Source organism: Barbatula barbatula, assembly GCF_947034865.1.
Source record: "Barbatula barbatula genome assembly, chromosome: 8".
NCBI classification, from domain to species: Eukaryota; Metazoa; Chordata; class Actinopteri; order Cypriniformes; family Nemacheilidae; genus Barbatula; species Barbatula barbatula.
The window spans coordinates 13,994,565-14,017,777 of record NC_136771.1 but is presented as its reverse complement, the minus strand read 5'-3'; the positions used below and the strand labels follow the sequence as shown (position 1 = coordinate 14,017,777).

The 23,213-nt window shown below is 41.4% G+C and overlaps 1 protein-coding gene across 1 annotated transcript in view; it reads left to right on the top strand.

Annotated features, from left to right (window-relative positions):
- vps8 (VPS8 subunit of CORVET complex) overlaps window positions 1–8,479 on the top strand; it is a 145,495-nt gene extending 137,016 nt beyond the window's left edge. The window contains exons 41-43 of the mRNA XM_079462308.1: window positions 3,444–3,613; window positions 3,746–3,914; window positions 7,643–8,479. Of these exons, the coding sequence (XP_079318434.1) occupies window positions 3,444–3,613; window positions 3,746–3,914; window positions 7,643–7,786 (483 nt within the window). The 3' untranslated portion in view covers window positions 7,787–8,479. The remainder of the gene's footprint in view (window positions 1–3,443; window positions 3,614–3,745; window positions 3,915–7,642) is intronic.
- Window positions 8,480–23,213: the final 14,734 nt, after the last annotated feature.

Here is a 23,213-nt window from a genome sequence, read left to right as displayed (position 1 = left end):
CAAATATAATATTTAAGATTATCATTAATAATCTAATAGCAGCTGAAATTTTGTAGTGAAGAAGTGTCAAGTCGCCCCGTCCTTCTTTATCCTGCACTAACATCTCATCTCTGGTTAGGTCACCCCTTACTATTCTGCGTCCGCTCTACCATCAGGTCTGGGCATGAACTGCATCCTGCCCGCTATGGTAACCTTGGAACAATGAGACAAGACTGTCTTAGAGTAAAGTACTGTTCTGCACTCTTTGATGCAACAAGTACATATGTTGTTATTGTGCAGGGAAGACTGTTCCAAAGTTTAGGCGCTAGATAAGAATAGGATTTATAGGTAATAAGCAAGATTTTTAAGTTAATGTGATGCTTTATAGGCAACCAGTCCAGGGTTGACACAACCAGGCTAATTTGCCCATACTTTTTTGTACGTGTAAGATCTTGAGCTGCCGCGTTTTGGACTAGTTGGAGTTTTTGTAATAAGCCTGCAGGTCAACCACAATAGTGCATTCAAGTAATCTATTCTTTAGTTCATGAATGCATGAATTAACTTCTCTGCATCTGATAGTGACAGCATATGACGTAGATTAGATATATATACGCTTCTTAATGCTAAGAAGAGGATCTTTAATTTCTGGGAGCATCTCTTTCAGTAGATTTGTATGTATAGGGTCTAGCATGCATGTTGTTGATTTAGATGATCTAATGATTTTAAATAGTTAATCGTGATCTACGGTAGAAATTATTAGCAATTTCACTTTAGGGGCGTTGTAGTTAGTTGTTTGTTCAGCTGGTTTCACTTCTGGTTGCGTAGTTATAATTTTTTCTCTAATATCTTGGATTTTATTTGTGAAGTTAATAAATTCATCACTGCTATGTTGATATACCAGACAGAAGGACAATGCCACACTCAACTGAACAGGAGGTTTTATGGCGGTGCACAGGGGAACAAATGACAGGTACAGTGTTAATCCACAGGTACAGTGTTAATCCACAGGTACATGCACAGGTGAGTAAATACGATAACATCCACAGGTGAGTAAATACAATAACATCCACAGGTACATCCATGACATATGACAAGGGGTCAGAATTAGCAAAACACAGAGTATGACTTTACAACTCGCAACTAGACCTCACCAAAACAGAAGATCTTATGAAGATAAATTCTGGGTGCAATTATTAGCGTGAACAGGTGCAAAGGATCATGGGAGGTGTAGTCCATGAAATAAAAAGTCATGTGAAAGGGAGTGAGAAAGCACAGATGCTGAGGGAGTGTGGCTAACAGCAGACGAGTTGTTACACACTAGATTTGGGGGAAGTTTTCAGCAGCTCCACTTTGGTGTAATATCAGCCTCTGAATTGTTTTGTGCTGCCATGGAGATTATCAAAGAGTAACAAGAGAGAGTTGAAATGTTGGTGACATAGAAATCGGGGATTATCATTGCAAGAGCATAAAGATGGACTTTTAAAGCACTTTTAAAAATAATCTGAAGTATGGACTCAAACTGAACAGTGCAAAATATCATTTTGGCATCAGTGAAATTATATTCGTGGGTGATAAGTTATCGAGATATGTTGTTGAGCCTGACAAAAACAAAATACAGACAATAACCTGAACATGAACAATTCTGAACATGCCAAATCCAAGGGCAAAAGAAAGCATTGATGGAATAGTGGGAATGATAACTGTATTTCAAATCTCTTCGTAAGAACAGCAAGTCTCTGGGAATTAATTAATTAAACAAGTAAACAAAAGTAAGTATGGATACTCTGACAAGTTCTTTCTTTGATGCATCCAACAAAATAGAAAAACTCCTTGGAGTTGTCAAAAGATGGAATGGGCATTGTCTTACTCCAAGCATATGTTTAAGGCTGGGAACCAGTAGCCTATGACTCCAGGATAACGAAACAATCTAATTCCTGGTATGCTAAAATAGAAAAAGACTGTTTAGGAGATTCCACAGCTATATGGATATGCCTTACCATCATTTACAGTGGAAACTGACTATGATACTCTAATTTCATAACGCTTCTCAGAATTTGACTGAAACATTAAAACAGTAATAAGAAAAATGTTATGACCAAGTAAAAATTTTGCCTCAAAGACGACAGGGCAGGACCAGAACATATGGATAAAAATATCTGTTCCAGACCAGAACATATGGATAAAAATATCTGTACCAGACCTAACCTGCTCTTTGACCAAACAGTAGAATGAAGCTCACCAGACCTAATATCAGTCCAAACTCTGAAGAAGTTATTAGCTTCCGAAACCGATGCCATTTCCTCTCAACATTTGGGACTGTGTTCCACAGTCTAACAGGGTAGAGAAGCTTGAATCCACGTTTGTAGAGTAACATCATTCAGTTGTATGATATTCAGTGTGGAGTTTTAAAACCTCAGGGCAGTAATCCTCAGAAAATATGGATCGTGTGGCCTCTATAAACTAGTTTACCCATTTTGCGAGATTCACAGATGACCAAGTCCTTTACTTGAAAATGATGAAATTGCAGAGTAACGGGTTGTGATCTCTGCCCTGTGCTAGTTTAGGTGCAAGACTGTCAATTGATTCAGGTAAGCCTAGAATTCTTAGTTTGTCGGTGTAATAAGATCCATAAAAGGGAAGGAAGGAGGCGGGAACCGGTGAACATTCAACAAACTTTAATCAAATAAAACAAACAATAAACACGTAAGTAAAAGACCGGCAGCCACCTCACGGTCGGTTGCTGGCCCCCAAACATAAACACTAATTTGGGCCCTGTCCTCTCTCACTGACAGTCCGATCGCTCATCCTTTTATGCTCCACAATCTCCTCCGTGATACCGGCCTCGAATCCTGGCTCTCTTCCCGCCTAACTTCCCGCCTAACTCGCTACAGTCGGCTTTCTGAATTGAGATGATGCGCCAACCAAACGTATCAATTGAGCTGTGGTAGGTTGTGATGTTACTGACAGGTGACCACGCCAGTACGGTACAGCTGAAGCACCTGCGGTTCAAACCATGTATTGAAAGGGGATGCTATCCCTTTATGATCACAGTATTCGCATCTTCTGATGACTAATTCCAGGAGTATAATGCACCATGTCCAGTAGGATAATGCACCTTTGAGATGTGGTGGAACTGGTGATTTACATCATGAATGAGCAGCCGACAAATCTGTAGCAACTGCATGATGCTATCATGTCAATATCTCTTAGGAATGTTTCCAACACATTGTTGAATCTATGTTTATAAAATGTTTATAACGAATTATAAAAAAAACTTTACGAAATAACTTTGAGTGCTGGGGGAGTGTTTCAAGTACAGAAATACGACATCATATGTCCAACTCATTTTTAACATGTTTACCATGTTAAGCATGACTGGCCAGCACGTTTAACATTGTAAAGAAGTGAGAATGCATGACATAGCATACCCAATCTTTAAATATTTTCTCCTTTCTTTCCCTTAGACATTGTTAGAGACAACCACCAATCTTTTGAATACTGATCTTCACTGGTCTCTGTCGCATCTACGTAAAGCTGTTAGTAGAGGGCTCTACCCCCGACAGGACCACTGCAATATCTGCTTACAACATTACAAAAGACCACAGGAAAGTGAAGAGGAAATTGTTATTTTCAGGTAAAACACTTCACTTTTTTGGTATATCAAAGCAGATTCAGTTTACAGTGAGCCCAATGTGACATTGAATTGCCACACTGGATATGATGGTAACATAATATCTCTTTTCTTTAATTGTTATTTTATCTGTAGCTGTGGTCACTTGTACCACTGCCAGTGTCTTCAGCGTAAAGAGACATGTGTTTTGGGCAAGAGAGTGTATTCATGGAGCTGCTACAAATGTATGTCAAGTCAAGGATCGCAGCCAGCAGAAAAACTAAGCTCAGAGACATCCAAATCACACTCCACCTCTCTGGCACAGGTCAGCTGCCCTTTTACACTTACATTATTTAGAAAAGATGATGCAGATATAAGATGGTTTACGGAAAATCCAATTTTGTCATCTACTCAAATGTCTTTTCATAGTATATACTTTAGTTAAAACTCATTTTCTCTAGCTGTTTCTTTAAAAAAATAGTTCATAATAGCCAGCTCCACAATATGACAGTGTCCGGGTTCTGTCTCCTCAGTCTATTTTAGCCTTGGTTTTGTGACGGAGCCCTGAGACTTCTGTATTGTCTTGCCAGTCTCTGTGGACTCACTTGTCTATGTACTATGTTGTCTATGTTGTGTTTTTGTCTTGTTTGTGTAAGCATATGGCTTGCCTCTCATGTCTATTGTATTGACCCTGCACAGATTGTTACCTGATTATTGGTTCAATTGCTTAACCTGTTCTCTCTTGTTATCTGGCTTGTTTGCTGCCTTAGCAGCATTCTTGGTTGTTACGTAGGGCGGTTTTCAGTCCAATAAGTAATGCTTCTGTTTTGAGTTCAGTAATAAGAAATTGTTTCTCATCCACTTTTTTATATCGACTATGCATTCCACTATTCAACGGAATTGCTGTGTTTCATGAGGCTTCGAGGAAATATAAAGTTGCGTATCATCAGCATAACAGTGAAAGCTAACTCTGTGTCGCTTTATTATATCTCCTAGAGGTAGCATGTATAATGTGAAGAGCATAGGCCCATAAGACAGAGGCCTGTGGTACAGTGTACTGGACATGCGATTAACGTGACACCTACTGCTACATTTTGAAAATCATGACATCATTTTCGAGTCTATGTAGGAGCGGTCAATGGTGTTGAATGCAGCACTAAGATCTAGCAGCACCCATACGGAGATACAACCTCAGTCAGACGCCAAAAGCAGATAATTTGTAACTCTGATCATAGCAGTCTCTGTACTGTGATGTTCTCTAAATCCAGACTGGAAATCATTCCTTTGGAGGATGGAACATAATTGATTTGATACAACTTTAGATATACAGGTGCTGGTCATATAATTAGAATATCATCAAAATTCCATTCAAAAAGTGAACCTTGTATATGATATCTATTCATTACACACAGACTGATATATTTCAAATCTTTATTTCTTTTAATTTTGATGATTATAACTGACAACTAAGGAAAATCTCAAATTCAGTATCTCAGAAAATTGTAATATTGTGAAAAGGGTAACACACATTGTGCCACACTCTAATCAGCTAATTAACTCCAAACATCTGCAAAGCCTTTAAATGGTCTCAGTCTAGTTTTGTAGGCTACACAGTCATGGGGAAGACTGCTGACTTGACAGTTGTCCAAAAGACGACCATTGACACCTTGCACAAGGAGGACAAAAAGTCATTGCCAAAGAGGCTGGCTGTTCACAGAGCTCTGTGTCCAAGTACATTAATAGACAGGCGAAGGGAAGGAAAAGATGTGGTAGAAAAAAGTGTACAAGCAATAGGGGTAACCGCACCCTGGAGAGGATTGTGAAACAAACCCATTCAAAAATGTGGGGGAGATTCACAAAGAGTGGACTGCAGCTGGAGTGGACTGCAGCACAGACGTATGCAAGACATGGGTTTCAGCTGTCGCATTCCTTGTGTCAAGCCACTCTTGAACAACAGACAGCGTCAGAAGCATCTTGCCTGGGCTAAAGATCAAAAGGACTGGACTGCTGTTCTCTGATGAAAGTAAATTTAGCATTTCCTTTGGAAATCAGGGTTGTCCTTGATGGTTTATGCAGATGTGAATAGCTGATGGTTATACTGCCACTCTTTACTTTGTCTATTTCTTTCATTCTTTACTCCCTTTACGTTTCATGTGTGTTGGCTTCGTGTTTGTCATTTGTTAATTAGTTCTTAGTTCCCCTTCTACGTAGTCAATAAACCTGCATTTGTATTTCACGCTTGAATTGTTTCTGTGCTTATTGATCACATTGTAACGTCACTTAAACTGCTTGATTTTGTTACGAAGTCTGAAGTGGTACTGTAGTACAGTAAGAGTATTGTTTTCCAAGGCCAGGAAGGTAATATTTCTTAGTTGATATACGATCTGCTGATCACCCGCTGGACGAGTGTACTTTATTGTTACTATTATTAATTCTGCTGCATCAGGTAAAGTTGTATAAGATAGGTATAGTTAAACACTGATAATTATACATATCTTACTGGGGTTAAATTCATAGTTCCCCGAGAATACACAACAGTTTCCACAGTCAGTGATGGTTTGGGGTGCCATGTCATCTGCTGGTGTTGGTCCACTGTGTTTTCTGAGGTCCAAAGTCAACGCAGCCATATACCAGGAAGTTTTAGAGCACTTCATGCTTCCAGTTCCTTGTTTTACCGACCATGGTATCCCTGTTCTTCATTGTCAACCAAACTCACTTGACCCTAACCCCATAGAAAATCTAGGGGGTATTGTGAAGAGGAAGATGGGATATGCCAGACCCAACAATGCAGAAGAACTGAAGGCCTCTATCAGAGCAACCTGGGCTCTCATAACACCTGAGCAGTGCCACAGACTGATCGACTCCATGCCATGCCGCATTACTGCAGAAATTCAGGCAAAAGCAACCCCAACTAAGTTTGGAGTGCTGTACATGCTCATACGTTTCATGTTCATTCTTTTCAGTTGGCCAAGATTTCAAAAAATCCTTTCCTTGTATTGGTTTTAAGTAATATTCTAGTTTTCTGAGATACTGAATTAGGGATTTTCCTTAGTTGTCAGTTATAATCATCAAAATAAAAATAAAAAAACATTTGAAATATATCACATTTACATTTACATTAAGTCATTTAGCAGACGCTTTTATCCAAAGCGACTTACAGATGAGGAAACATTGAAAGCAATTATAACAACATAGGCAACAAAATACATAAGTGCATCAAACTAGTCCATTAAAGCCTAGCACAGTATAAAAAGCTAAGAATAGTGAGGTTAGTAGTTTTTTTTTTAAAGAAGGAAAGGGAAGAGAATTAGGAAAAAATCAATCAGCGACGTGTTGACGGAAGAGATGCGTTTTTAGGCGTTTTTTAAAGATGGCAACCGAGTCTGCTGATCTTGTAGCAGCTGGTAGATCATTCCACCAATGTGGAACAGATCCAGAGAAGGTACGGGAGAGTGACTTTTTTCCTTTTTGGGATGGTACCACTAGTCGTTGTTCCTTTGCAGACCGCAGTGATCTGGCAGGAACATAGATCTGCATTAGCGAGTGGAGATATGATGGTGCAGATCCGGTGTTGGTCTTGTAGGCCAGGAGCAAAGCTTTGAACTTTATGCGGGCGGCAACAGGGAGCCAGTGTAACCTGATGAAGAGCAGAGTTACACGGTTCATTGAAGACCACTCTTGCCGCTGAATGAATATAATATACAGTTTCACTTTTTGAATGAAATTAGTGAAATAAATCAACTTTTTTATTATATTCTAATTATATGACCAGCACCTGTATAGGTAGATTCGATATAGGGTCTGTAGTTAACTAGTTCTCCAGGGTCGAGATGTTTTTTTTACAAGGGGCTTTATAACAGCCACCTTATATGCTTTTTGAAATGAAATGAAAGGGAAATGAAAACGTATGAAGGAAAAGGGGATATGTGACGTTTTACAGTCAAATCATTACATTAAAGAATAAACCGGTGTTTTAACTACTTTAGAAATGCCAATTTTCTATCTTTGCTTTGACACTTTGTATTGACACTTTTCAATTACTTTGTTTTTCAGCTGACTTTTTTGACAGAACACACTCATTCTCACAGCAATGAGAGAGCTGGCCTTTCGAACCCTGCCCATCCACTAACCGGAAGTATTCATTACAGCGAAAACTCCCTGTTAAAGCTTTCTCCTCCACCATTGGTGGAAGAGTAGATGGCTGTGCCCATCATTACAAACCTTAATAAAGCACTACCATGTGTATGTAAACCTGCTTTTTCATGTTCATGATTTTGTTTTCAGCATACATAACTTTGTTTGTCACCATATCAATCCAGTTGTTTGTGTAAAAGTCTGTAAAAATTCATCAAAGTTGCACGAATGCTAAATAGCTTGTAATCATTTAAATAGCTCGTAATCATTTAAATAGCTCAATTGAAAAATATAAAGATACAATTGGCCAACTGCTTAACTATCAAATAAAGAGATGAAATGTTTTTTTGTGTTTGTGGATTTGTGACCCTGCATCTATATACACTCACCAGCCACTTTATTATCTACACCTTGTTAACTTCTTGTCAACTATCTTGGGTCTGTGGTTTTAGGTGATGGCGTCTGTGTGTGTCTGTCTGTCTGTGTGCGTGTTTGTATGTGTGTGTCTGTGTGTTGGTGCGTGTGCATCTTGTGTGAGTGTTTTGTGTGTGGGTGCGTGTGCATCTTGTGTGGAGTGTTTTGTGTGTGGGTGTGTCTGAATTTGTGTGTCTTCAGTGTTTTCACCTTTTTTAGTTTTTACTTGAATAACCTAATATGTTTTGCTTATAGTCATTATGTTTTCATGTACAGTTGCTTTGTAACAATGAAAATTGTAAAAAGGGCTATATAAATAAAGTTGACTTGACTTGTTAACACAAATGGCTAATCAGCCAGATTTTTCATACACTTATTTCTTTTGGCGATAGCCAAAACAATGTTTTGTCCCACCAAAGATTTATTTGTGATTAATAAGTGATGACGCGCTTGTGATTACTGCAGAAAAGAGCAAGAAGAAAGCCTGTGCACTCTATCTGTCTCCAATTTAAGGTGTCTGTGTTCGATCAGCATATGAAGTGAAGTGGTGCTGGACAGACCTCTCTGTATGCTTTAAAAACGTTCTCGCAAAATGTTGATGTTATTTGCCGATCGGTCTGCACAGCGCCGAATGAAGTCTTAACATGATGATTACACCAAATAATAATAGCAGAATTTCTAAACATAGCCCAGGTCAACATTTTTCATCCACCTGATTATTAATACTCTATGTTACCTGAACAATCAATGACAGATTGTATGTTTTGAAATAGTGGTTTAAGGGAGAGTCAATAAACTGTCCACTGATCTTCAGAATAACCAGGTCCTCCACAATCTTAGCTTTTTCAGCATTTTTGTATATTTGATTCTGTAATTTTTACGTTGAAGTTAATCAAGAGAAGCATACACAACTATTACAGTAGATAGAAACATTCAGTCAAGCTCATGATGGTTTTTGTTTATATCCACTTTTGTCATGTATTAAAGGCGGGGTATCCGATTTCCGAATTACGCTTGTCTAGACAAATTCAGGTCGAGTACCAAAACAACCTTGTAGCCAATCAGCAGTAAGGTGGACAGTGCACATGACGGACATAAGTCGGGCAGAGCGCTGACGTAAACAAAAGATTGGGTAGGGGTTTGTTTGCTTTGGTGATTTGAACATCAACAACGGCTAAGAGAAATCGGACACCCCGCCTTTAGTGTCTTTCTGAAGCTATTAAAAATACATATTTTCAGGAAATTAAATATAATTTACACAAAAAAACAATTACAAAGGTTTAAGAGATATTTTAATTAAATTAGTTTCTTAAAACTACAATTTAGTTTTAAAGGGATAATGAAAATACTGTCATAATTTACTCACCCTCAGATTGTTCCAACCCTGTATACATTTCTTTGTTCTGCGAAACACAAATTATGATATTTGGAAGAATGTCAGTAACCAATCAGATATCTCATCTCATGTAAATATAAATAAAAAAAGCGTATAGCCTTTCATTCGTTCTTCTTTTGAATTAATAAGAAATTATCCAGCACTCTCTCAGCTAATAGGCAGATTTTCTGTTTTATTTTAGACATCTAAAATATATAATTCTTCATACTTTCTTCCATTAAAATCCGTCACAGCATACAGCTACTGCTCACAAATCGCGCTCATGCGTTGAATGTGTACTTTTCAAAAAAGAGCTCTAAAATTAAATAATAACGACACTTTCAGTGGATTTTGTACAGATTTTTTTTCTCCACGGAAACACGTCAAGGATGTTCACTTTATGCCTATCTCTGACTATGCGTAAGATTCAGTCTCAGACGTTCGCTACACATTTACATTTACATTTATTCATTTGGCAGACGATTTTATCCAAAGCGACTTACAAGTAGTTTTATACAGTGGCACATTACTGCAGAGCAATCAGGGGTAAGGTGCCTTGCTCAAGGGCACTTCAGTCATGACCTGCTGGCACTGAGATTAGAACCGGCAACCTTCTGATCACAAGCCCAACACTCTAACCATTAGGCCACAGCTGATCCCATACACCTGTGGTACAACCAGAGTCGGCACCAAGACCACAATAAACAGGAGGGCAAGTGGCTTCCAACGGGAGGGCACACAATCAGCATTATTAATATATTTAATGATATAACCACAGTCAACGAAAACACAGGTTGACAATGATACGGCATAATATAATGCTCCTTTGCATTCAGGCTTGCAAAAAGTGAATGAAACGCTTAACGCATTTAAAAAAAAAGCTGATGGTCCCTCTATTCGATGGTGCATTTTCGAGTAAGATCCTTTTCATAAGTCAGCTGAACTAACTGGGCCTTTCGTTTGTGAAGCATTGCGCGTCTGGGTTCCATAAAGACCTTTCGTGGTGTGGAGAAATAATTCTCACAAGCGAGCATGTTTGAGCGCAATTAGCACACTAGGCATTGTTTGCAGAGCGTTGTGGTACTTTGAAAGAATCAATCTTGTGGTCCATTTCCCCCAATCTGTGTCTGATTCCTTTTGCGACCTCAGACACTGTTTTGCAACATCAAACTCAGCTTTAACGATCAGTGATTGTGTCAGGTCCATAATATGCTTCACAGTCTCAGGATCCAGAAATGAATCACTCTCCGGATCAAGCGCAGCCAGTGCGTGGGGGGGTTACGTTCCCAAATGTTCCCTGATCCATTTCTTCAATCAATGAATCCACCAATGCGAGCTCTTCATGCACAACGTTTGCAATGAAAAGGAAGCTGGGTGCATTCATCGCTCTCAGCAGACCAACAGTTTCCATTCGCAGCTGTGGACCATGGGACTTAAAGTGATACTTCACCCAAAAAGTAAATTCTGTCATCATTTACTTATCCAAATCTGTATACATTTCTTTGTTCTGATGAACACAGAGAAAGATATTTGGAAGAATAAGCAGACAGATTATTGACTACCAGACTATTGACTACCATAGTAGGAAAAATTGCTTTATCGTTTGTTTTTATTCTGTTGAACACAAAAGAAGACATTTTGAAGAACGTAGGACAGCAAACAATTCAGGGGCAATTTTGGCTACCATTGTATTTTTTCTTATATGGCAGTCAATGGGGGCAAAATCTGTCTGGTTATAAGCATTCTTCCAAATATCTTTCTGTGTTCATCAGAACTAAGAAATGTATACAGATTTGGAACAACTGGAAGGTGAGTAAATGATGAAAGAATTTGCATTTTTTGGTGAACTATTACTTTAAAGAATCAATTTCAGTCAGAACACCGACTACTACACCAACGGAGTTTCACCTCACTGCGGCGGAATCGGTTTGTTGTAATAATAGTTACTTTCTTTCATAATAGTGTATTTTACTCATGTAACCCAATAGAACTATGGTCCTATTAGTTATTGGGTAAAAAAACTTTATTTTTTAGTTTTACTGTGTTTATTTTCTGTATGTTGCCTTTCTGGGACCCGTTTCAGAAAGCAGGGTAAGAGCAAACTCAGTGTAAGTTAACCCCAGAAAACGGGATACTCTGGGTTTTCAGTTTCAGAACGCGAGGTATATCAAACCCGTGACCGCGGGGTAAGTCAACCCCGTTTCAGAAATCAAGGTATCTTATACTTAGAGTGAGTAACCATAGTAACCTACTCTGTGAACCTAACCTGGTCGGGAGCAGGTTTTATTCCACTAACCCGAGGTTTGTTACAATCTCCGCCCCTTTTCGAAGCGCGAGCGGTGTTGAAATTGCCTTCGCAGTTAGTTTTTTCATTCGTTTTCCTTAATCGCGCACAAGTTCGTAACACAGACATTAAATGTCCGTTTATTCAGTACCCGTAGATGAGGAAGCTGCATTCATTCAGAGAGAGTTACATTTACGTCGGGAGAGAATATATGGTGAAGCCACGTTTGGATGTTTTATCATATCCGGAGGATTCTTTATTTGAGAGGCACAGTTTTTCTTTACAGTCCATTTAATATATCCACACTCTGCTTCATCCTTACATCACAAACCTCACTCGTCGTGGCTGCACTCTTACATCTGAGCAGATTCTCTGTATGGCCTTATGTGTCTTTGCTAATGGAAGCTTTCTATATAACACCGGGGATGCAGAACACGTTAGCAAGGCAACTGTATGAAGAGCAGTAAGAAAAGTGTGCATCACTCTCAAGCACTTTATATACATTTGTGTTAAGTTTCCTGTGAGAGCCATCAAAGAGGAGTTTCATAAGATTGCAGGTGAATGGTGAATGTCTTTCTGAATAAGCTGATCAAATAAATGTGCTCTTGCTGCCACCTCTAATAATTCAAATACCCTTTAGGATTTCCCAATGTGATTGGGTGCACATTTAAAAGGTCCCACTCACCCCGCTCTGCGCGGGCTTCGAACTGCCGTCGGTCAGAACGAGAGACGGGCGCTCTAACCACGAGCCTAACGACCGCAGTCCCTATTGCGTCTGTCGCTAGAGCATCTCTAGCTGGCCTCCATTACACACAGCTGGAGCAGGGGCAAGCATGGCCAGTTTTTTGTCTTCTATAGCCACAGTGCTCGGTTCTCATATCCTCATAACTTTCAAGGCCAGTTTATTAAATATATCAAACATTTCCCAGTCAGGCATCCTACTAGCAAGAGCATTTAAACTCACCGGACTGAATGATGTTTTTATATTTCATTTCCAGCTGCTGCCACGTTCTTTTTATTGCAGAAGGATTGCACCTACATGACAAAAAATCGTAGGTATATATGTTTATACATATACGATACGATATACATAATATATATATATATATATATAGTTCCTCCAATTCGACTGGCGAGAAATAAACGGAGAGTTTTTTGTCACGTGGCGTTGCCATGGTGAATCGTGTTATCTTCGCTCAATTGATGATGGCTTTTTAAAGCCGCGGTGAACACGAGTAACCTCGGGTGAAGTTACTCAGAGTGGATTGAACTGATTGAAACCAGCTGTTCTGAAACAGAAAACTCAGAGTAGCGGTTATCTGAGTAAATCAACTCAGAGTTCATATTTTAACTCAGTGTTGCTTGAACCTCCTTATTGAAACGGGTCCCTGGGACCCGTTTCAATAAGGAGGTTCAAGCAACACTGAGTTAAAATATGAACTCTGAGTTGATTTACTCAGATAATCGCTACTCTGAGTTTTCTGTTTCAGAACAGCTGGTTTCAATCAGTTAAATCCACTCTGAGTAAGTTCACCCGAGGTTACTCGTGTTCACCGCGGCTTTAAAAAGCCATCATCAATTGAGCGAAGATAACACGATTCACCATGGCAACGCCACGTGACAAAAAACGCTCCGTTTATTTCTCGCCAGTCGAATTGGAGGAACTATATATATATATATATATATTATGTATATCGTATATGTATAAACATATATACCTACGATTTTTTGTCATGTAGGTGCAATCCTTCTGCAATAAAAAGAACGTGGCAGCAGCTGGAAATGAAATATAAAAACATCATTCAGTCCGGTGAGTTTAAATGCTCTTGCTGGTAGGATGCCTGACTGGGAAATGTTTGATATATTTAATAAACTGGCCTTGAAAGTTATGAGGATATGAGAACCGAGCACTGTGGCTATAGAAGACAAAAAACTGGCCATGCTTGCCCCTGCTCCAGCTATGTGTAACGGAGGCCAGCTAGAGATGCTCTAGCGACAGACGTAATAGGGACTGCGGTCGTTAGGCTCGTGGTTAGAGCGCCGGTCCCTCGTTCTGACCGACGGCAGTTCGAAGCCCGCGCAGAGCGGGGCGAGTGGGACCTTTTAAATGTGCACCCAATCACATTGGGAAATCCTAAAGGGTATTTGAATTATTAGAGGTGGCAGCAAGAGCACATTTATTTGATCAGCTTATTCAGAAAGACGTTCACCATTCACCTGCAATCCTATGAAACTCCTCTTTGATGGCTCTCACAGGAAACTTAACACAAATGTATATAAAGTGCTTGAGAGCGATACACACTTTTCTTACTGCTCTGCATACAGTTGCCTTGCTAACGTGTTCTGCATCCCCGGTGTTATAAAGAAAGCTTCCGTTAGCAAAGAAACGTAACAGAGAATCTGCTCAGATGTAAGAGTGCAGCCACGACGAGTGAGGTTTGTGATGTAAGGATGAAGCAGAGTGTGAATATATTTAATGGACTGTAAAGAAAAACTGTGCCTCTCAAATAAAGAATCCTCCGGATATGATAAAACATCCAAACGTGGCTTCACCATATATTCTCTCCCGACGTAAATGTAACTCTCTCTGAATGAATGCAGCTTCCTCATCTACGGGTACTGAATAAACGGACATTTAATGTCTGTGTTACGAACTTGTGCGCGATTAAGGAAAACGAATGAAAAAACAAACGGCGAAGGCAATTTCAACACCGCTCGCGCTTCGAAAAGGGGCGGAGATTGTAACAAACCTCGGGTTAGTGGAATAAAACCTGCTCCCGACCAGGTTAGGTTCACAGAGTAGGTTACTATGGTTACTCACTCTAAGTATAAGATACCTTGATTTCTGAAACGGGGTTGACTTACCCCGCGGTCACGGGTTTGATATACCTCGCGTTCTGAAACTGAAAACCCAGAGTATCCCGTTTTCTGGGGTTAACTTACACTGAGTTTGCTCTTACCCTGCTTTCTGAAACGGGTCCCTGGTGTAGTCTCTAATTCAGAGATACTGTTTACATGATTACGTTTGCTACGCACAATCTTCATTACGTTTTCTACGTAAGGGTTGGTAGATTTACACATGTAACAAACGTGTGTGGACAATCAAGTGTGCTGTGTCTCATCTTATTGGGTGTCTAGTAGCTTAAACCCGCCTCCAAGGTGCGTGAAGGTATTGCTATTGGGTAATGGAGAAAACGAAAAAGAGAAAAATGGAGTAGAGACGCGAGAAGTTTGTCGTGGGTAAAACACTTACGATTTGTAAGCTAAAGTTGTTTCGTATCTTCATAAAGAGATAAGATATTGTTTATATGATTTAAAAGCGGAAGTTAACTCAGGATATGAGTTTGTAAGGCATTTGAGACATTGCTGCTTTTAAAAGAGACGGCTCACGCTTTCTTTTCACGAATCAGTGTGTGTTAAATTGTAATCGCATTTTTGTTGCCGTTTGGTTTGCCGTGGTTCGACTTTGTGGGAGATTTTACGACGTTTTGAAACCCGAAGTGCGATAAAATTGATATCTACGAGGGAGAGCAACGGACATAACCGGATAGCGCACCCAGCCACCGGAAGCGTTGGGTGTTCCTCCGGCTACGAGGGACGATCAGTGTTTTCCGGGAGGAGCATGGTGGTCGATTGTACAGGTGCTTTGGAGTAAAAGAGCACAGGTACGGTTTCTATTGTTTTGTTTGCTCACGCGAGCAAAGCGGCCATTTTAAGTTTTAACGGCCTCTACGCACTCCAGCAACGGCAAAGGCCTGCATCACGGGGGGTTATGTGAGTACTGTTGTGTGTGTGAGTGGGCCCACTTGCTGAATGATTGCATTTAATTGCATATGTTCTCATGTTTATGTAAAGTTTGGTTACTGTGAGATGGTTTGGGTTACCATGTGAAGACCCATGTTATAGTTTTCTTATATCCTAGTTGGACGAAAAATAATACCTTAAGGGGTTGATATTTTATACTTGAAGTGTAATACAGTGCTCTTGGTGTTCTGAAACTGCCAGTAAATATTTTGGTGTATGTAAAAGTGAACACATCTTCCATAATTTCACTCAGTGTGGTTGTGCCTAGGTAAGGGTGGTAGCTTTCTGTTATTTCCACTGGTTATAATTGTATACACTGAATGTATATTCATTTGTGCTGAACCTATCACTCAACTTTAAACTTATTTTATTTGATCCTTTAATCTCTTGTTTCTTTTATATTTACCATATCTTTAATTAAATACCCTTACAGTATAACTTGCCATTGTTCATTTACTTGCACTTCATAAGATCAGGATAGTTGTGTCAGAGTAGTGTAGTTATATATTTTAAACAGTCGAGAGACAAAGAAGAATCCGGTGCCCGCCCTAAGGAAAAATTGGGTAACTACACACCAAATAGGGTAGGGGGCGCTACATAAAGTGGGAGCTCGTCCGGGATCTACTAGTCTGATGCACAACACTCCCTGAAAGACAAGAAAAGTGTTCAAGTACATTTCTACAGTTTATTGAAGGGGCAGTGGAAATATAAATCTCACCATGGCTCTACAAGTGGAGTTGTCCAATTGGTGTAAAGAAGTGGGCATTTCTGAGACGCATGCTGTGATGTTGTTCAATGTACCCACAGATACTGAAGTAGCAGTTATTGAAGATGTAATGCAGACTGTGAAAGCACTAGGAAAAGTTCGTGTAAGAGACACAAGAGATGGGCCTACCTCCCATGCTATGCTGGTGTTGTGCGAATGCAAACAAGCTGTTGATTCTACACGTGTACCCCAAGAGGTGACTCCTAATGAGACTGAGGAGTCATGGACCATTGTAGTAGTATCTGAAAAAGAAGTACCACCTGAAACTACCTCTGAGGGTTTTACAGAGAAGCTTACAAAGTTCCTGATGGCAGAGGGAAAGTCCTTAACAGATGTACAAGCTCTGTTTACTACACGCAGCTCGGCTGATGGTTCCCCTGAATCCATTATACGGGCAGTGGGTGAGATTCTGGAAAAGACTGCAAAGCACCCTGGAGATAGCAGCGCTTACCGACGACTGCGTACCTTTTCTGCCACAGTACCAACACCCATGGGGGAAGAAAGTATGGAAAACCGGATGGAACAAGCCCGTCTTATGATAACTGAGTGTGAATGCTCTGAAAAGGAAAAACGACGCAGAATTATCGAGAGTGTCAAGGGACCTGCTTTGGAGATCATACGAGCTGTCCGCTTCTCAAATCCAGAGGCAAGTGCATTTCAGTATTTGGAGGCCTTAGAGAGTACTTTTGGATCATCAGAGTCTGGCGAGGACTTGTACTTCAAGTTTCGGTTGATGCGGCAAAATGCAGGCGAAGCTCTGTCTGAATTCCTGAGAAGAATTGATAAGGCTCTAAACAAAGTAGTAGAACGCAATGGATTGTCCTCCAGCTTGGTAGGTAAAGTGCGGGTGGAACAGCTGATAAGAGGCGCTGTACATTCGGATATGCTGCTGCTACAGTTAGGACTGAGAGAGCGAAAGAATCGTCCGCCATCTTTCCTGAGTCTGTTAAAGGAGATACGTGAAGCCGAGGAAAATGAAGCGGCCCGACACAGGATGACGGCAAAAGCCAAAGCCATACAGTATCACGAAGATGAGAGAGTAAGCCATTCTGTTATTCAGGAGCTTAAGTCTGAAATTCAGGAATTAAGGACACATCTAATCGGTGGTGATTTCAAACCCGTGGCTACTTCATCCATGGTGCTAAAAGCTAAAGAGAAGTCCTCTAAGCCGAGCGAGAAAGCTGATGATTCAGAAGAGCCAGAGCTGAGAAAACAGATTCGACAGCTGCAGCAACAGTTGGCTGTAATGAGTGCCAGTCAACCACAGCAATCACTCCAAATCCCAGAGCAGAGGCCTAGACCCCTTCAGTCCCAAGCTGTCTCTGCCTCCTCTAGAGTTAAGCCGCCCAGAACTAAAGATGACTACTTCTGCTACCGCTGCGGCGAAGATGGCCATATATCCTCGAGGTGTCAAGTTGCACCTAATGCCAACCAAGTGATTCAGAAGCTGATTCGTTCTCTACGAAAAGCAAAGATGGGAATGTGTGAAGAATCGGGTGACCATAAAAAGGATTCAGATCAAGTATGTTTTTCAAAAAAAAGCCAAACTGAGGTTTATGAGTCGAGTGGTCTTCCCAAAGGACTTGTTGGTCCTGCCTCCACTGTGGAAGTGAAGCTAAATGGTAGTGGATGTCAAGCTCTGTTAGACAGCGGGTCGCAAGTGACCATTGTGTTTGAAGACTGGTATTCCAAGAACCTGCCTGATGTGCCCATTCACCCTTTGACTGGCCTATCCATATGGGGTCTCAGTTCTTCAAGTTACCCATATAAGGGATACATTGTAGTTGATGTCACATTTCCTGCTTCAGTCATTGGGGTGGAAGAGTCCTTGTCCATCTTGGCACTGGTGTGTCCAGCACCTCAGGGTCCTATGCAGTCGCCCGTCATAATTGGTACTAATGCTAGCTTCTTTACACGTCTTGCTGCACTCAGCCGAGAGTTTGATGGGTCCAGTGTTGCACATGCTTTGAGAATACAGACTTGTCACTCAGAAATCTGCATTCCAGAAATACCTGAGGATAGAACTATGTCTGACACATCTGAAGGAAACATAACGTGGATGGGGCCTGGGGATTGTGTTATACCATCACGCGGAGAAGTATGCACCTTGTGCCAACTACAGACTGACAAGCCGCTGAAGAGAGAGTTATTTGTGGTGGACCGACCTGTTGGGGATAGTTTACCTGCTGGACTTCTAATAATTCCAGTGTTACTGCCCTTTGCTGCTATTGAGGAAAAGACAATCAAAATGTTAATGCAGAATGAGACCTCAAAAGATATTCCTATCCCAGCTGGCACAGTTATCGCCAAGGTGTATCCTGCTGACACGGTCCTTGCTACATTTGGATGTCAAAACTCAACCGTGATCGACCCTAAACTGTTTGATTTTGGTGAAGCAGAAATTCCTGAGTCATGGGAAAAGAGGCTGAGACAGAAGCTGTCCGTTCGAGGAGATGTGTTCTCTATACACGAGTGGGATGTGGAATTAGCGCAAGGAGTGGAACATCATATTCGGCTTCACGACAGCAAACCATTCAGAGAACGCTCCAAACGCCTTGCCCTGGCAGACATTGAGGATGTACGACGACACATCAGGGATTTATTGGCAGCAGGAATCATAAAGGAATCGAGGAGCCCATATGCGTCCCCAATAGTAATTGCACGGAAGAAAAGTGGGGCAATCAGAATGTGCATCGACTACCGAACTCTTAATGCGCGTACTATTCCAGATCAGTACACCACACCTAGAATCGAGGATGCGCTGGACTGTTTAGCAGGCAGTAAGTGGTTTTCTGTGTTGGATCTTCGAAGTGGATATTATCAGATACCCATGGCGGAAGAAGATAAAGAGAAGACGGCTTTCATCTGTCCTGTTGGTTTCTTCCAGTTTGAACGTATGCCTCAAGGCATTACAGGAGCTCCAGCCACGTTCCAGCGGCTAATGGAGAAGGCCGTTGGTGATATGCACCTCCTTCAAGTAATTGTTTACCTCGATGACATCATTGTGTTTGGGAGTACACTGGAAGAACATGAGGAAAGGCTGTTGAAGGTTCTGGACCGTTTGAGAGAGTGTGGACTCAAGGTGTCAATTGACAAATGCCAATTTTGTCAACCACAAGTACGTTACGTGGGTCATATTGTGTCAGCCGCTGGGGTGGCACCAGATCCTGCCAAAATTGAAGCTGTAACTAAATGGAAGATGCCTACTGATTTAAAGTCCCTCAGGTCTTTCCTTGGATTTTGTGGATTTTATCGGCGGTTTGTAAAGGATTATTCCACCATAGTACGGCCCCTAACGGAACTTACCAAAGGTTATCCACCGACATCTGGTTGTACCAAGAAATCTGCCGAAAGTCCTTTGTACTTCAAGGAGTCTGATCCATTTGGAACCCGCTGGGATGATGCCTGCATCACAGCTTTTCATAAAATCATTCACTGCCTCACCCATGCACCTGTGCTCGCTTTTGCAGATCCTACCAAGCCGTATGTCTTACACGTGGATGCCAGCCTGTCTGGACTTGGGGCTGTCTTGAATCAAGAATACCCTGATGGATTAAGGCCAGTGGCCTATGCAAGTAGGAAGCTGAGTTTATCAGAACGACGATATCCTGTACATCAACTTGAGTTCCTGGCATTGAAGTGGGCGGTAGTGGACAAGTTCCATGACTATCTCAACGGAGCCCAGTTTTTGGTAATGACAGACAATAATCCACTTACCTATGTTTTGTCCAGTGCCAAATTAAACGCTACAGGCCATCGGTGGTTAGCTGCCTTAGCTACGTATAACTTTAGCTTGAGGTATAAACCTGGTAGACACAACGTGGATCCAGACCTGCTATCCCGTCATCCATGTGAACCTCCCCAGTGCTCTGAGTGGAAGGAGATCCCCAAGTCTGCAGTTCGAGCCATTTGCCAATTAGCCCTTGTTCCAGGAGAGGAGGAATCCTCTAGATTGGTGGATCATCTAGGACTATCACCGCAGAGTATTCCAGAGGCTTATGCCTGCCCTACGGTGCTGAGCTTCAGTCCCATGGAAACATTAACAAATGTAGAGTTGAGGAAAGCGCAGGACGAAGATCCCGTAATTGGTGAGGTAAAGCGAGAAGTAGAGTCAGGGAGAGTTCCTACCTCTAAGAAAAGTTCCAATGTTTCCATTGCTCTTCTGCAAAGACAATGTTCCAGGTTGAGAATTCAGAACAATCTCTTGTACCGTGCTACTTCTAGCATATCTGGAAGAGAAAAATGGCAGCTAGTCCTTCCTGAAAAGTACTGCTCCCAAGTGTTATGCTCCCTGCATGATGACTCAGGACATTTGGGAGTTGAGAAAACCACTGAACTTGTGAAAGATCGTTTCTACTGGCCAAAAATGTCCCAGCATATAGAGCAGTATATAAAGAGTTGTGGACGTTGTATAACAACAAAAACTCTGCCGAAGAGGGTTGCTCCGTTGAACCACATAACAAGCAGTGGGCCATTTGACCTTGTGTGCATTGATTTTTTGTCAATCGAGCCAGACTCCAGAAGTATTGGAAATGTTCTGGATTTCACCGACCACTTCACACGCTATGCACAAGCATTTACCTGTAAAGACCAAAAGGCTCTGACAGTGGCCAAGATCCTTTGTGACAAATTTTTCATCCATTATGGTCTGCCGACTCGTATCCATTCAGATCAAGGCCGAGATTTTGAGAGTGGTCTCATAAAAGAGCTACTGACAATGCTTGGTATCCGAAAATCCAGAACCACACCGTACCATCCGCAAGGGGACCCACAGCCTGAGAGGTTCAACCGAACGCTCCTTTCCATGCTAGGTACGTTTAATCCAGCTGAGAAAAGTAGATGGAGTCAATACATTAATCGTTTGGTTCATGCATACAACTGTTCTAAGAATGAATCAACTGGGTACTCACTGTATTATCTTTTATATGGACGGGAGGCTCGTTTGCCAGTGGATGTGTGTTTCGGAACATCACAGGGTGGAAAAGGAGCCAAGAGCCATCGACAGTATGTGGAAAGGATGAAAATTGATTTGCAGAAAGCATACCAGCTAGCAACCGAAACTGCCCAGAAAAGTCAGCAGCGGAACAAGCGGTTGTATGACAGTCGTGTAAAACAACAGACTTTGGCTGTAGGAGACCGTGTGTTAATAAGAAATCTTGCTGTGACTGGAAAAAACAAACTTGGAGATAAGTGGAATTCGGTTCCCTACCTGGTTGTTGAGAAGTTGAATAACTTACCTGTGTACCGCCTAAAACCTGAACGAGGTATGGGAAGTGTGAGAACGCTGCATCGAGACCATATCTTACCAATCCAACTTGATGTAAGACTGACTGTTCCTGAGGATCCAAAAGTCGCTCTGGTGCCACCGGAGACAAGAGCCCGATCTGTGAGTCGAAAGCAGAGAAGAGGATTCAGAGGAAAAAATGTGACAACTGTGGAGGGAAATCTTGACAGTGAATCCGAAAGTGAAGAGGAGTTGTGCTACTTTTACCCAGACCGGGTTGAGAAACAACAACAACCAGAGTACCGTGACCAGTCTATGCCTGCTGTGGAGGAAGAGGCTGGGTACAATGTGATGAACTCACCAAGTGCTCTTGTGAATGAGCCAGTATCACTGATTGCTGAAGAAGTCCGGGAAGAACCACCTACAACGGAAGTTGCAGATATGGTGCCAGAAGGGGGAGAGATCCGTACAAAGAAACCTCCAAGAGATGTGGTAGAACCGGTACCTGTACGCCCCAGAAGAGAAATAAAGCCTGTGACAAAGCTCAGCTACGATAGATTAGGTCAGTCTTCTAGCCGCCCATTAACTTTAGTGCATAGAGGGATGGTAATTAATGTTGAGGACCGAGTAAAGCTGAGGAAAGATGTATGCAACACAGTTTGGTGTCACCCTTTAGCTCTATGTTCCCTGTGTTCTCAGTTCAACGTTTCTTTGGAGCCTAGGTTAATTGTCCCTGTTTAAAGTAATCTCATGGGGGCATGAGAAAGTCTTGAAGGGGGAGAGTGTAACCCAATAGAACTATGGTCCTATTAGTTATTGGGTAAAAAACCTTTATTTTTTAGTTTTACTGTGTTTATTTTCTGTATGTTGCCTTTCTGGTGTAGTCTCTAATTCAGAGATACTGTTTACATGATTACGTTTGCTACGCACAATCTTCATTACGTTTTCTACGTAAGGGTTGGTAGATTTACACATGTAACAAACGTGTGTGGACAATCAAGTGTGCTGTGTCTCATCTTATTGGGTGTCTAGTAGCTTAAACCCGCCTCCAAGGTGCGTGAAGGTATTGCTATTGGGTAATGGAGAAAACGAAAAAGAGAAAAATGGAGTAGAGACGCGAGAAGTTTGTCGTGGGTAAAACACTTACGATTTGTAAGCTAACGTTGTTTCGTATCTTCATAAAGAGATAAGATATTGTTTATATGATTTAAAAGCGGAAGTTAACTCAGGATATGAGTTTGTAAGGCATTTGAGACATTGCTGCTTTTAAAAGAGACGGCTCACGCTTTCTTTTCACGAATCAGTGTGTGTTAAATTGTAATCGCATTTTTGTTGCCGTTTGGTTTGCCGTGGTTCGACTTTGTGGGAGATTTTACGACGTTTTGAAACCCGAAGTGCGATAAAATTGATATCTACGAGGGAGAGCAACGGACATAACCGGATAGCGCACCCAGCCACCGGAAGCGTTGGGTGTTCCTCCGGCTACGAGGGACGATCGGTGTTTTCCGGGAGGAGCATGGTGGTCGATTGTACAGGTGCTTTGGAGTAAAAGAGCACAGGTACGGTTTCTATTGTTTTGTTTGCTCACGCGAGCGACGCGGCCATTTTAAGTTTTAACGGCCT